Here is a 15011-nt window from a genome sequence, read left to right on the forward strand (position 1 = left end):
GACATATCCAAGGCGAGCATGCTACTTTTGGTACTCAGATTCTTTTTTTCTGTATGTAAGAACACTAGCATCACACGTATCAATCATATAAAGACCTCCCTGCTCGCGTCCTCTATTAATCACTTTCTTCGAGTTTTGATCCTCAAAAATCACCTCCGTTGAAGAAAAAATAGCCAAACAATTATGAGTTTTTGTTAATTTGCTCATAGACATTAGACTGGCAGATATCTTGGGAACATAGAGAACACTAGATTTAATATCTTTTTCAAGGAATGTAGTTCTACCAACTCCTTCAACTGCTATAGGTGACCCATCTGCAGTAAAGACATGTTGTTTTTGTTTTTTGTCTAAACTAGTAATCTTAAAAGAATTTCCAGTCATGTGATCGGTGGCCCCAGGGTCAACAATCCAAGTGGAAGCAGCAGAAACAAAAATAAGAGCATGATTCTTACCTTCAGATTCAACTAGTTGAGATGAAACTAGATTCGTCTTCGAAAAATTTTGAAAGAATTTTTCAAGATCTTCCTTGGTCACAAAGTTGGCTAGATCTGATTGCTTGGATGATGATTTCTCTTTGGTTGGACGACCAATTAACTCCCAACATCTATCACGTGTGTGTCCAATCTTCTTGCAGTGATTGCATTTGAATTTGCTTGAGATTCTCTAGCCATTGTTGCTATCATTGGGTAGTTTGGAACCTCCCTTTTTATTGTTAACATAACACGTCATTTTCTCAAGACTTTCTTCACTACTAATTTTTGAGGGCATGTTCATAACTTTTCGACGAGCTACCTCTCTTTGTATGGTCTGACATACATTGTTAAATGTTGGAAGAGGAGACGTCATCAAAATCTGACTTTGGACAGCTTCGTAATCATCAGCTAGGCCAGCAAGAACTTTGAAGATCTTATTTTATTCAAATCTATGTTTATAAACATCAGGATTAGAAGTGGCTGGTCGGTATTGTAAAAGTTCATCATAGAGACTTCGTAACTGACCAAGATAAAGTTGAATTGGCTTATCTCCCATAGTAAGCTTACAAATTTCCATTTGAATTTCATAAATACGAGCCAAATTGTTTTGTTCTCCATACAACTCTTTTAAGGTATCCCATACCTCTTTAGTTGTTTCTTGGTAAATAAACAAATTTGCAATTGGCTGCTCCATATGGAATTGATTAACCACGACATAATCATGTCGTTTTCTGACTCCCACTCTTGGTATTTTGGATCATCTTTGTTAGGCTGTCTTATAGAACCATTGATGAATTCAAGTTTTGATCGTCCATTGAGAAACAGACGACAGCTTAAATAATTTTTGCCATTGAGAAGCGTAGATGTAATCTTCAACGTGTTGATGTTATGATCGTTGTTTCTTGGATTGTCTTTGAAATTTTGCTGCTTTGATTAGATTCTTCCATGATGAAGACTGGAGAAAACCGCACCGACTCGACAAATAGCAGAGCAAAAAATTAAATACGCAGGAGATCAAGCTGAACAAGATCCAAAAAAAACACCGAGCGCAAACAACTTTGGGCATGGGTGATAAATTACAGTCGTTCAGTCACAGACGACTGTAAGATCATTTGGTGGGCCAGCATATGTCTATGAGGAATTTCAGACATTATGGCTGTCTTAAAATAAATATCTGCTTAAGTGATTGCATTTTTGGATATTACGTTATTTTAGATGGTGTGGGGTAATTTTGAAATGTATAAATACCAGTACGCAATTACGGACTCTTTGATGGGCGGAATTCGTAATTGTCCTCATTATAAAATGGTAGTGGTCCCTGGGGTCGTGCAATGGTTGCCTGAAACATTGGTTTCTAGGGTTTTCCTCTTCCCCATCTGAGAGAGACCTCAAGCGCGCCGCAAAGACACTGGAAGATCCTACCGCGATCTACCGTCCAGTTCTTCAGATGGATTCAGGTACGCTTTCGCTTCAGTTTAAGGTTTTGTTTATTTCAATAATTTAGCATGAGCATGATCCTGTTTTAGGGTATATACGTTTGGTTTTGTATATGCATGAGGAGAGAAATCCCTATAACGACTACCAAAGGGACTGCGAAACTTGGAGCGTCTATCGCTTTCTCCAGAGCACCAAAAAACTGGAATTGTGTAGGAGTGATCAAGAAATACCTGGGATTGAAGAGGATTCTGCTCGACAACTGAAATTCCAAAAGAAAACCGACGTCGCCAAAAAACGATTGAACGAACTTCCTCGCGTGGTCTCTGTTTTCTTCTTCAACAGAAATTCTCTTCCTCCAGCGAGAATCAATGAATGGTGAAATTAATCCAGACGATGATGATAATACATCACCGAACCAGAGAAAATCCCCAATTTTGATATTAGGAAAAAATTGTCGCCGTAAAGGCAGGACCTTGAAAGAAGAATTGCTGTTCTCAGGCGAAGCACTGGTTTCTTCAGTAATTTGTCTTCAATCAGACTCAGAAGACTAATGAACAATCCTCTGATCAGGGCGACACTTCTGGAATAATTTCCACTTGCTGGCGTTACCTCCGGTGACTAGCGTTCTTTAGGAACAGTATACACTATCTTGAGGTAGACAGCATGAAGCACTCCCTCTCAAGAACCTGCTCTGATACCATGTTGAAAAACACTGTATCCAAGAGCAAAGATAGCTAGATAAAAAACAGAAGACAGAGAGAAGAGGGACTTACGGTGGCAATTTTAAGCCTACATCCACGAGAAGGGAAAGGACTGTTTTTCATTGATATTTCAGAACCACGGCACAACTCTATATATAGAAGATGGGAGCACAGAAACAGGAACAGCAAGATCTTCACAGCAAGAAAAAAGGGATTAAGCTAAACTCTTATTTCTTTTCAAAGAATCTTAATCTGCTCTTGACTTAAGCTTGACTTGATCTCCTTTCCTGATTTTTTGCGTGATCTGCTCTGCGTGATCTGTTCTCCTATCTTGGCGCACTAGATTCCCTTATAGAAATTTCTAACAAAAGCTTCAGTCCATCTATCATTAAGAAAACACCAGTCTAACTTACATTGCACCAACTCCCTACCTCCTCTGTGATTTGACCACATAAAACTTCTGGATGGGTCTTGGACTTCAGTCAGCCTGCAGGTGCGGCTGAACTTGTTGAAGGCAAAACAAGAGATGTGGATTAGGGCCGCTTCAGTCTTATTCCATCCGCCATGCGTCGTATTAAAATCTCTGACTAGCATTACTGGTTCTCTTATAGGCTTTCAAGTTGAAGAAGACTGCTCAAACGCTCAGTGAGCCGGGGTGGAAGGTAAAGCCTGAAAGATGTAAAGTTGATGCTAAGCACCTGCTAAAGAAGCGACCTCCAATCCAACACTGAGATGGCTCAAAACCAATCAGGTCTACATCCTCTGGATTCAACCCACAGATAATTCTGCTGAGACCATCAGCCTTCTCATCATTGGCCAGGTACTGAAAATTCGAAAACCTCTTCATGACCTCCTCTATTTTAGAAGATCTAAGAAGAGAGTCAAGAACAAAAAAAAAGATCGAAAGATTAAACTTCTGCAGGAGCCAACTCGACTCGCCCTGAGCAGACCTCTTAAAGAGGCCCTTAATATTTCAGCAACAAAATTTCATCAAGAAAGGCAATGATGTTAGCAACATGAAGTTACGCTTTGAGTGATCTGAATGCCGTTCTCATCATTCTTCTCCATTTCCCTAGTGGTGTGCTATGCCTTTATGTCAAAAGCACAGTCTAGCGTCTGACTACAAGTTTTTCTTTTCTTGGATCCCTTGTCCTTGATGTTTAATGCCTTGCTCGAGCTCAGGGGCTGCAAAGGGTGTCTTCTCCTCTTGCTCTTGCTAGCAAAGCGTGTTGTTTTTCGAAACACAACTCGCCCCTTCTCTAGTTGCAATTGGCGTGATTTTGCCTGGACTACCGCCTCTTGTCTTATAGTTAGATTTTGGGGAGGTCGAACAGCAGAAAAAACAAAACCAGGGGGGGCTGTTCATCCACCTCAGTTTTTGTCCCCTCTGAACTAATAAGAGCAAGAACAGGGTTAAGAATAATGGGTGTGCTTTTGGATGAAGGGCAGGAGCTCTCGCTTTTGGAGGCTAAGGTAGCGGCGACATCGTGTTTCTCTTCCTTTTTCGAGCTGCCCTTCAGAGCATTCCTGTGAGCTTCCACACACTTCCCCTTGGATACACCGCCTACTTTATGCCAAGTCATTTCCAAGCTCCTGACTCAGACAAGCCTTTAGTTTGCACGAGTCTTCGTAGTGCATCGTTGTACCACACTTTTTGTAGTATTGGACGTGAGATTTACACTGAACGTCTTCATGGTGCTTGTGCATTGCCTTGGAATTCCCGGCCGATTATAGGGACTGGTTTGAAGTTAAGGAGGGCATCGATGCAAACACTAGCCGTTCCATTTGATTAGTGCAGGCATAAGTTTTAATGAAGGAAGCTCCAGGCTCCTTGGCTATCTCCTTGAACCTCTAGTCACTCCAGCATATAGCCGAAAGTTTAGGCAACTGAATCCATATTGGCACATGTTCCTCTTCAACAAGTTAGGCTTACTTGTTAATTCCGGGGATGCCAATGATACGGATTTAGTTGAGATGTCCAATCAAATTGCTTCCACAAGAAGAAAAACATCTGATAAGAAATTGATGTATATTTAAAATGACATCTGATCGAGTTCGGATTCATATTGAGTTTTCAAATAAATATCAGATTGGATTCATGTTTTATTTTAGTTTCAAATAAGCATCTTATATTTAGTGTGCATACATTCTGGAAGTTGGTTCTATGTCATAATGCGCTTTGGATTCAGTTGTGTATTTCAAACTCAGATTCGGATTTCAATATGACAATAAAAGCTAGAATTGCATTGTGGATTTAAAGTTGGGATCTGGATATGGTATATAAACTTTTTTTTCTTTCATATTTGAACATGAATTCGAATCCCTTGACATCCTTAATTAGTTGTATTGTTTTAGACGCCAATACCAACTTACTTGACATAGTGGCGTGGCAAAAAATCTCAGTCTTCTTCAATTAGGTTATTGAATCCAAACCAAAGCTGCCATTCAAATTGAATGGAATCGATGGTAAAACGATCTTATGCATCTTCAGGCAAAACGGATCTTATGCATCTTCAGTTCATGGGATCCGTGAACCAACCGATTTTCTCCTGAATCGGCTGACTCAATGTGCCTCCGTGATTCTGCTGCTCCTTATCCTTCATTTTTTCTGAGATTTAAGTTCAATTTCAAAGGCCATCATCAGAAATCAAAACCCTTTTCCATTTTTTCAGGAAGAAAGGAACATAGCGCTTGCCCTAGTGTGTTGATGGGCCAATGCATATAGTCTAATACAAAGCAATGGCAACACAGTTCATAGTTTCTCGCAAGTAAGGGCTCTTCCTCTAAAGAGAAGGGTTTATTTTTTAGTCTAAGGGTTTGCTTCAATGGACAGGCCGATGGTCAATAGGTGGCCAGTCTTTGTTTCGAACTTTTGTGGCATCTTGTCACCCCAAGGCACCAAAAATTAATGTACGTCTAGTATCTTGGAGGTACGGGTAGGGGTGCAGTAGAAATTTTTCATGAGATCTAAATTTTGATAGAGACCAAAATATCATTTTTCAAAATTTTTATATAGGACAAATAAACTTGTTTAAAATTTACATGTAATTTTTTTTAAAAAAATTAAGGTAGGGTCAGAGCCCATGCGGGGCCCCCTTTGGCTCCATTCCTGGATATAGGGAATGTGAGTGCTTCAGCTCTCGGTTGAACTGTAGAATGAAATATTCCTCTTGTTTGTTTGGAGTTGGAAAAATAATAATAAACCTGCTGCATGAGTATTTGGTAAAAAGAATATTGTGTTTTCAGGATACATTTACTTAAAACATACGTTTGTAGAACAGTATATTCTTCTTCCAAAAATATAGCCTGCTTATATCCAACATTTGTTTGTTATGTTTCATATTCACATTGTATTTCTTAAAACAAGTTACATAATATTTTGAAACGTGTGAAACGTTCTCCGTCGTTGAAAGTTTAACAAAAAAAAAAAAAAAGGTGTGTTTGTGAGGAGATGATAAAATAACTCTAACAAGTATATTTGGGTCCATGCGGCAGGATATGATTGGTATTCTTGTGATTGATGTTTCTTGAAAAACCCTTTTTTATTTAACTTTTTGAAATGAACAGTCGAATTGTTTTTTTTTTGTCATGCATATTATAAGAAACTTTTTATATTTGATAGTTTAAAAACTGTCACATCACATAGGCATGGGTATGGGTATGGGGAGGAGGGTGCGAGTATGGCAATTTTAGAAAAAACTTGTACAAGGATACAATAAAGAAATGTATATATATAAACATGAACACATTAGTAAGACAATTTTTAGTAGCTTCTTTCAAAATTTATATATTTAATGTCATAAAACGCCAATAAACTAACAAAAATATGTTTGAAAAGTAAGAAAAAATGAAAAAATAGTATGGTTTGGATCAGTACCAGCGTACCGCCCATATTGCTACTGGTAATGGTACCTGGACATATCCCAGGTACCTCTGTAACATAGCTTTAAACGAAATTTTTGTGTGTCTATGTTTGTTATTTGGAATCCACCTAAACAAATACTGTCGCTTTGTTTGAGAGAAGTATAAGAATTTGAAGTGCGTATGGCTATAATAAGAGCTTCTTTAAGTTTATATGAGACACCAATTAGGTTAGAGAGGCTGTGTTCGTTAAGAACGAGTTTCTTAAAGTTTCTTTTATTCAAAATATGCCTCACTTCTCTGGTTTTGGGGACCGTATTAAGGAGAAAATGAGATTCGGCAAATATTCCGGTGATTCTAATTAAGACCTAAATCTCCTTGTGCTATAAACTCTCAGTTTCAGCTTGAGCAAAAGAGCTACTTGCTTTATATATATATATATTATTCTTATTCTTCAAACTCCTTTCAAGTTATATACATAAGCAGAAAGGATAATAACATTTTCAGGACACAACGACCTTCACTTAGAGAAGGGGTGAACTCCACCACTTTTTTGGCAGTGCAGGAATTTGTTCCACCCTCCATCGAGAAGGAACTCTTCACAAAGGAACGGCGACAATGAGACAACAGGAACGGCGACAATGAGACAACAGGGAAAGGCCACCGATATGAGATGAATAAATGTGAAGCCTACTACAGACTCCAGGTTTAATTAAGGAACTAATCGGGTTAAGAACGGTTCTGCTTCAGATTTGGGACTTCGCCGTGCTTGGTTGCACGAAGTCTGATTTGGCAATGTTGGTGCAGATCAAATTGATCAGAGTTTGGTAAACATCTGCAGATTAAAGACATCAAAAGATACTGTTAGTAATAGACACAGCATATATGATGCACTTTCCTTGCATCGCATGCATAGGAGAAGCCTGGTAAAGGCAAGTGCAGGTTTGGTGAAAATGGTAGGAAAAAAGTTAAAAATCTGCTCAAGACATCTCTTTTCAACCGAGGAACAAAACAACCCTCGAATATGCTCGAAGATCTCGAAATGATCTTCCAGTTCCGGGGAGAATTCGCAAAAAAAAGTTTCCATCGATAATTGAATGGGGTTTTCCCTAGAAAGCTAAGCTTCATCTCGCTCTGACATCTTTCGGGAATAAAATTACCACCAATGAAGTATTAGAACATTGGAAGGAAACCCTGCCAACTGATGGTTCATATATGGAAGCCAAAGGAGAGCAAGATCCTGAACATCTTTGAAGGAAATTTACTAGGCTCAGAACAGACCGGCAGGTTTTAGAATCTTTTCACTTAGAAGTCGCCATCCAAAGCATGTTTGCCAGTTCAAGCATTCACCAAGTGTTGAAGTCCACGCTAATAATAGAACAGAAGTGAAGTCTAACCATGAAATCTGAGGCTAAAAGACACCTTTATGAAATTCAACTTCTTATGCTCGGATTGGAGAAGAGACCATCGCACGGATTCAAAGACTCATAAACATGTCCTAAAAGCTTCCTCTTTGTCACCTTATAGCTTATGGAGAAAAGTTTTTACACGAAAAATTTGATATTTTGATGATCAAATAGCAAAATGAGGCCCCAAGATCTTATCTATAGAGAACAACATATAAAAATATATAAAGGTCTCAAAATTTAAGCTGAAAAGGAGGGACCACATTACATTAAAGTAAAGAGGAATAAGGAAAATGTTGCCATTGTTTTCAAAGGTCAAGAGATGAAGTCCGCTGCAGTTCTTCACCGGAAATTCCAGTTATTCCTTGGACACTAAAATAATCTTGCAAAGCCAGCATATTGACAGGACTTTGCTTCATGCTGCGTATTGCCTCCACAGTAGCCAATGCTCCGGCTACGGTTGTGATGATAGGGACTTTATATGCTAATGCCATTCTCCTCAGTTGCCGCCCATCAATCTGATCAAGCGAATCATCAGAGCTAGTTATCACCATCACTTGAATTTGACCGTTTGCTACCATATCACCTGCATGTGGCCTCCCCTCATGCAACTTGAGGACCCGCTCCACTGGGATCCCTTCCAACTCAAGTCTGGTGGCTGTACCAGAAGTAGCAACTATCCTAAATCCCAAGCTGGAAAATCCACGAGCAATTGCTAGCAAGTGGACTTTCGTCAACTCATTCAAGCTAATGAAAACAGTGCCAGACAGTGGAAGCCTCTGACCTGCAGCTATTTGAGCCTTTGCAAAAGCCATTGGGAATTGGAAATCAATTCCCATGACTTCCCCAGTACTACGCATTTCTGGACCAAGCAGCACATCACAGCCTTGAAACTTCTCAAATGGCAGCACTGCCTCCTTCACAGAAACATGGCCAGGGATAACCTCCTTCGTGAAACCAAGATCATACACAGACTTGCCTGACATTACAAGAGAAGCATACTTTGCAAGTGGATGACCAATAGCCTTTGACACAAACGGAACTGTACGAGAAGCACGAGGATTGGCCTCCAAGAGGAAAACATCACCTGATGCTGTGATGGCATACTGGCAATTCATCAGCCCGCATACATTAAGCCGCTTTGCTAGCTTCACTGTCCAAGTACGAATTGTCTCCAAGCAGGAGGCTGGGACAGTTTTAGTTGGTAGTGAGCATGCCGAATCACCAGAATGTACTCCAGCCTGCTCTATGTGCTCCATTATACCACCAATAACCACATTCTTTTGGGAATCAGCAAGAGCATCTACATCTATTTCACATGCATCTGAAAGATATCTGTCAACCAAAACAGGCCGTGAAGGATCAACTTCAACAGCATTCTCTAGGTACCTAACTAGCTTCTCATCACTGTACACAATTTCCATTGCCCGTCCACCTAAAACATATGATGGTCTCACAACAACCGGGTATCCTATTTGCTCAGCAATGGCTAGTGCATCAGCTTCACTTTTTGCTATACCCCCTTGTGGTTGTTCAATACCAAGTTCATTCAAAATTGCATTGAACCTTTCTCTGTCTTCAGCAGCATCTATGGAATCAGGAGAGGTGCCCCAAATACGCACTGGTCCACTACCACTTGCTGACATGGGCTTAAATTCATCAAGGTAATGCTGGATTGGCAGGGCCAGCTTTAGTGGTGTCTGACCACCAAACTGAACAATAATGCCATCTGGACGTTCCAAGTCAATGACATTCATAACATCTTCCGCTGTGAGTGGTTCAAAGTAAAGACGGTCACTTGTATCATAGTCCGTAGACACAGTTTCTGGATTTGAGTTCATCATAATAGTTTCATATCCGGCATCCTGAAGCAAACCACAAGGAGTATTTTAGTACTCAGTTGCTAAAATTAAGCATCCGGTTTCTGAAGGAAAACACAAAAGGTAGGCTGACTGAACAAATGGAATGGGTAAACATACTTGGCATAGAAAGATCAGACCGATTACATAGTTCAGAGAGAGAGAGAGAGAATTCATCGACTTGCAAACTTCTAAAAAGAAAAATGAAAATCAGATAAAAATGAACTTCTGGAGAAACCAAACATATAAACTGTAGCAGGATTTCCATAAAGTAAGATCAGCATAAAAAGTGTCATGGATGAAAAACATCCTGTCATGCTAAAGATTTGATCCTAACAAAATTAGCAATAGCAATCAAGACAGAATGTGTAACACAGGTAAAACATGCGCAAGTAGACACACCCAAAGTAGTCTACCTATGAACGAAGTGTACCAGTCATCAACTGAAAAACACCAAAATTATATAAACAATCAACATATATATATCATTAAGGTCAGACAGTTGAGCTGATCCTTGAATTAGTTACAAGGGAAGTTTTCAAAAGACACCTAAAAATTGTGGGATAATCAGAAAGACACCTAAATTTTCAATACCATTAGCAAAACAGCCATGTCTTCAGTGGTCATGATATTAAGGAGCTTTCTTTTGGAGTACTTTTTATTTTGTTTCCTTCAGAAAACCTCAGAAATTCAAAAGAAGTAAACAATATAGAAGATAACAGAAAAAAAATTAAGAAATATGAGTTTTCAACTATTTTTATTAACAATCAGAACAGTTTCTCTAAAGTTACAAAAAATATGACAAAAGTCATACATCTAGAATTTATATTTCTTTTTTCAGAAAGTGGAAAAGACTGTAATATTTACAATATAACGATATCTTGAAAATATCACAATATTTTTCTGATGAATCATCTAGAACAAAATGCCAGAAACGTCACAGTGTTTTGAAACTATCGTTGATATTTCTTTTACTATGGTCTAAGAAAGGAAGTTAACAATCATTAACTAATCAAACAGGACAAAAGTAATGGTGAACTTAGCTATCAACCTGAAGAGCAAATGAGGTGTGGCAGCAACAATAATCAAACTCAATACCCTGGCCAATCCTATTTGGTCCTCCACCCAGTATCAACACCTTTTTCTTTTGACTTGGATCCGATTCACATTCGTGCTCATATGAAGAGTACATATATGGTGTATGAGCCTCAAACTCTGCAGCACAAGTGTCAACCCTTTTGTATGAAGGCAACACACCAAGTGACAGACGCCTTGCGCGTACTTCTTTCTCTGTAGATGATGTTGCATACGCAATTTGCTTATCACTGAAACCTCTCCTCTTCACTTCATAGAAGTCCTGCTTTGTTAGACGTTCCAAGCTTGTTCCCAACAAAAACTGCTCCACGTCTACTAATTCTTTTAGCTGGGTAAGGAACCATGTATCTATGAAACTAATTTCATGAATTTCTTGAATTTGCATTCCCTTTTTCATCGCAACATATAAAGCATGAATGCGGTCGGGACTAGGTACACGAAGGCTGTATTTCAATTGCTCATAGTCCCAGTCCAGTTCCTTGGCATTTGAACAACCCCAACCAGCATAACCAGCTTCCAAGGAACGAACTGCTTTCTGGAATGACTCCTGGAAAGTTCGGCCCAAGGCCATAGCTTCACCAACAGACTTCATTTGTGTTGTCAGAACTGGTTGAGAGCCAGGAAATTTCTCAAATGCAAATCGTGGTATCTGAAACATGCAAGTTAAACAATGAAATCAAATTAGAACTGCATCAACAGCTATACAACATCCAGTAGTCTTAAAGTTAAAAGAGGCACCAAATCATTAAAGACAAATTACCAACAAATGTATATGCATGCTTATTTATACATGCAAAGATTAGCCAAAAAATTTAACTTTGATAAATAAAAGCTTACATTGTACTTTTGTCCATGTAAAACATACAAATCATGAGTTCAAATCCCAAACATAAGGAAGTAATTGACAATTGCAAAACCACATGAGATTAACTCATCATATTTGAATAGCCAATGGTAAACATAAAGCCAACTTTAGTTGTTTAGTTTGGCGATCATGGCTAGATCTTCTGGTTGGACTACCAAAATCATCCAAAGATGGAAGACCTATCACCAAAATAATGTAACTCTTCGACAGAGATATAAGCTACTAATCACAAAATGTATAGATACACAGCATAACAGACAAATCATAAATACAGATAAACTTTAAATATTTGAACGACAGAGGACTTCGTATGAACATTTGAGAACCTCATATGTTTATCCTTTATAACAGTCTGCATCTCGATACAAACTGCAGAACCAAAAAAGTTCAGAAGTTATGTTCCAAAATTCTGAAGCACGTGCCCCGTAAGCTTGGAGAAAACAGTCTCATGGTCCATGGGATATTCCAGAAAACATATCTTCACATATAAATTTCGATGGAGGATTCCAACTTAGAAAGTGGTATTAGGTACTCATATCATTGACACAGCCACTCGGATACACAAAAGATAAACAAAAGCAAAGAGAATGAAAGATGATTAGACGACTAAACCAATCGAGAACGGACAGCACGAACTCTCAGCAAAGACAAAATGAACATATCAAAAGCCAACACATTTAGAAGAAAAAAAAAAAAAAACTTGCCTTTGTCACCACATAATCAATGGATGGCTCGAAACTAGCAGGAGTTTTCTTGGTAATGTCATTAGCAATCTGGTCCAGCGAGTACCCAACGGATAACTTCGCTGCCATCTTGGCTATTGGAAAGCCGGTGGCCTTGGAAGCCAACGCCGACGACCTCGACACTCTAGGATTCATCTCAATCACCATGACTTCACCATCTGCAGGATTAACAGCAAACTGGACGTTCGATCCTCCACACTCCACACCAATTTCCCGAATGATCGCAACTGAATAGTCCCTCAACCTCTGGTACTCCTTATCTGTGAGCGTCTGAGCAGGGGCGACCGTGATCGAGTCGCCTGTATGGACACCCATGGGATCAATATTCTCAATGGAGCAGATGATCACCACATTGTCAGCCAAATCTCTCATCACCTCAAGCTCATATTCCTTCCATCCCAGCAACGATTTTTCCACGAGAACCTGAGACGTCAAGCTTGCTGCAAGCCCTGCCTTGCATATCGTCTCAAACTCCTCTCTGTTGTAAGCGATCCCGCCACCAGTACCACCTAACGTAAAAGCCGGCCGGATTATAAGTGGAAACTCTCCAATCCAATCGGCTATCTCCAGACACTCTTCCAGAGTGGTTCCAATCCCAGAAGGTGGCGTCTTGATGCCAATGTTCTCCATGGCTTGCTTGAACAAGTCCCTGTCTTCCGCCTTCTTGATGGCGCCGAGCTTCGCCCCGATCAACTCAACGCCGTACTTGTCCAGAACCCCACTCTCCGCCAACGCCACTGCTAAATTCAGAGCAGTCTGTCCGCCCATCGTGGGCAGAATTGCGTCGGGGCGCTCCTTCTCGATCACCTGTTCGACCAACTCCGGTGTCATCGGAGTAATGTAGGTTCTGTCAGCCGTCTCCGGATCGGTCATGATCGTCGCCGGATTCGAATTAATCAGAACGACATCGTACCCTTCTTCCTTCAAAGCCTTGCAGGCCTGAGTTCCCGAGTAATCGAACTCGCAAGCTTGACCGATGACGATCGGCCCAGCACCAAGAATCAAAATCTTCTTGATGTCATTCCTCCTGCCCCTTCGAGCTCCATCACCGACGAACTCAAAGGTCCGGAAGGCCGCACTCTCGCTCGTGGGAAGGTTGAATCCCACCCCATTTTCGCTTCCCGAGTTCGGTTCCCTCGCGCCGCCGGCCGAGCAGGCGGGCAAGGCAACTCGAAGAGGTTTCTTAAGAAACCTGGAGTGCTTCTTTGAGTAGAAGAAGATACAGGGCTTATCAGATTTGTAGGAATTGCTCGTAGGAATCGTCAGAACGGACGGAGGAGGAAAACATCTGCTACCCATGATGGCTTCACTTCTCCTTCTCCCTCTCCCCTCTCGAACAAGAACAGGAGTGCAAAAAAGCGAGAAACTAAAACCTCTTTTAGGGTCCTGTGATTGTGGTCTGAGCTTAAATCATGAAATAGGCAGGAGAAATGAAGGTTGGGAGTGTTCAGTGAGGTCGCCACAGCAAGAAAAAGGCCTCGCGGAAGGATCTTTAAAAGGCCGCCCTGAATATCCGAGGTGATACTGATGGGGACGGTGAAAAAGGGACAAGCAACGGGAGACAGATTGAATTGAATTCCAGGATTTATGGACAGAGGAACTAGAGAAGCCACAGGGGTTGGTGAGAGGAAGTTCAAGATAGCTCGTCAATGGCTGCCGCAGCCGAAGAAGGAAAAATAAGGGAGAGAGAGAGAAATGGAGGGTGGGGGTGGAGAGAGAGGAGGGAGATATTCAACCTTCACGAACTACGGAAAGTAGGGATTACACGAGAATTATCAGTGTCGTAAATTGACCAAAACACCCTTGTGTTTTGAAAATTTGACAACTTTTAAAATTCCACGGCATCTGATAAGCCACTTCTTTCGGTCGGGGTAATTTTTTATTTAAAAGCTATTAACTTCTTTTGCTCTAAATCCAGAAACAATCCTCGCACTTTTAGAATTTTTGGATATGGCTTCTTTAGGTTGAAAGTTTGATTCGAAAATAGGCATCTCGGAATCATAATTTCTCCTCAAATTAAAACGGATCAAAATTTTAAGTTTCATTTACTAATTCCAAAAACAAAATACTTTTTTGTCTGACCAATAAATTTTTTTTTTTCGGCTTTTACAAATGTAAAAGACAGACATGAATTTCAAAGGACTAACAAAAAAAAACTATTTTATTTGAACATTTTTAAGTCCCGGAGTACTTATGAAATAATTTCATCAAGGTGCCTAACTTTTAATCATTTTACAGATAACTGTTCAATGCTTCAAATTTTATACTTAACCATTAGATTATGCAAATATCTCTCCAACAACCGTTCACATGAGAGGGCCATTCTTCGTGTGTGTCCTATCTTATGGCATTACATATAGCGTGCCCCACTCAAAAGACAGCAACCAATGATGAGCGAAAAAACAAAACAAGTTATTTATTATGACATTTCAACTATGACGATAAAATATATAAATCGTTAGATGATAAGTAGCAAACTTGCTACCTTTCGTCAAGTGGTTGAAGCATTCCACTGTCATAGGTGAAACGAAAGTAAGAAAATAAACTATTTCGTGAGAAGTTTACACAAAC

The 15011-nt window shown here is 39.9% G+C and overlaps 1 protein-coding gene across 1 annotated transcript; it reads right to left on the bottom strand.

Moving 5' to 3' along the window:
* Window positions 1-7966: 7966 nt before the first annotated feature.
* LOC116254216 (carbamoyl-phosphate synthase large chain, chloroplastic) lies at window positions 7967-14164 on the bottom strand. Its single transcript, XM_031629432.2, has 3 exons — window positions 12402-14164; window positions 10789-11481; window positions 7967-9743 (listed from the first exon to the last, which is right to left on the bottom strand). The coding sequence occupies exons 1-3, from the start codon at window positions 13737-13739 to the stop codon at window positions 8187-8189; spliced, it is 3588 nt and encodes a 1195-aa protein (XP_031485292.1). The 5' UTR covers window positions 13740-14164; the 3' UTR covers window positions 7967-8186.
* Between the last annotated feature and the right edge of the window lie 847 nt (window positions 14165-15011).

The sequence above is a fragment of the Nymphaea colorata genome, chromosome 5, assembly GCF_008831285.2.
Source record: "Nymphaea colorata isolate Beijing-Zhang1983 chromosome 5, ASM883128v2, whole genome shotgun sequence".
Classification (NCBI taxonomy): Eukaryota; Viridiplantae; Streptophyta; class Magnoliopsida; order Nymphaeales; family Nymphaeaceae; genus Nymphaea; species Nymphaea colorata.

Excerpts from the sequence above, each read along its gene's own strand:
- LOC116254216 (XM_031629432.2), bottom strand. The coding sequence starts at position 13,739 with ATGGGTAGCAGATGTTTTCCTCCTCCGTCCGTTCTGACGATTCCTACG. Across the intron at positions 11,482-12,401 it reads TTGATTATGTGGTGACAAAG|ATACCACGATTTGCATTTGA; the intron begins GCAAGTTTTTTT and ends TGCATGTTTCAG. Across the intron at positions 9,744-10,788 it reads ACACCTCATTTGCTCTTCAG|GATGCCGGATATGAAACTAT; the intron begins GTTGATAGCTAA and ends GGTTTGCTTCAG.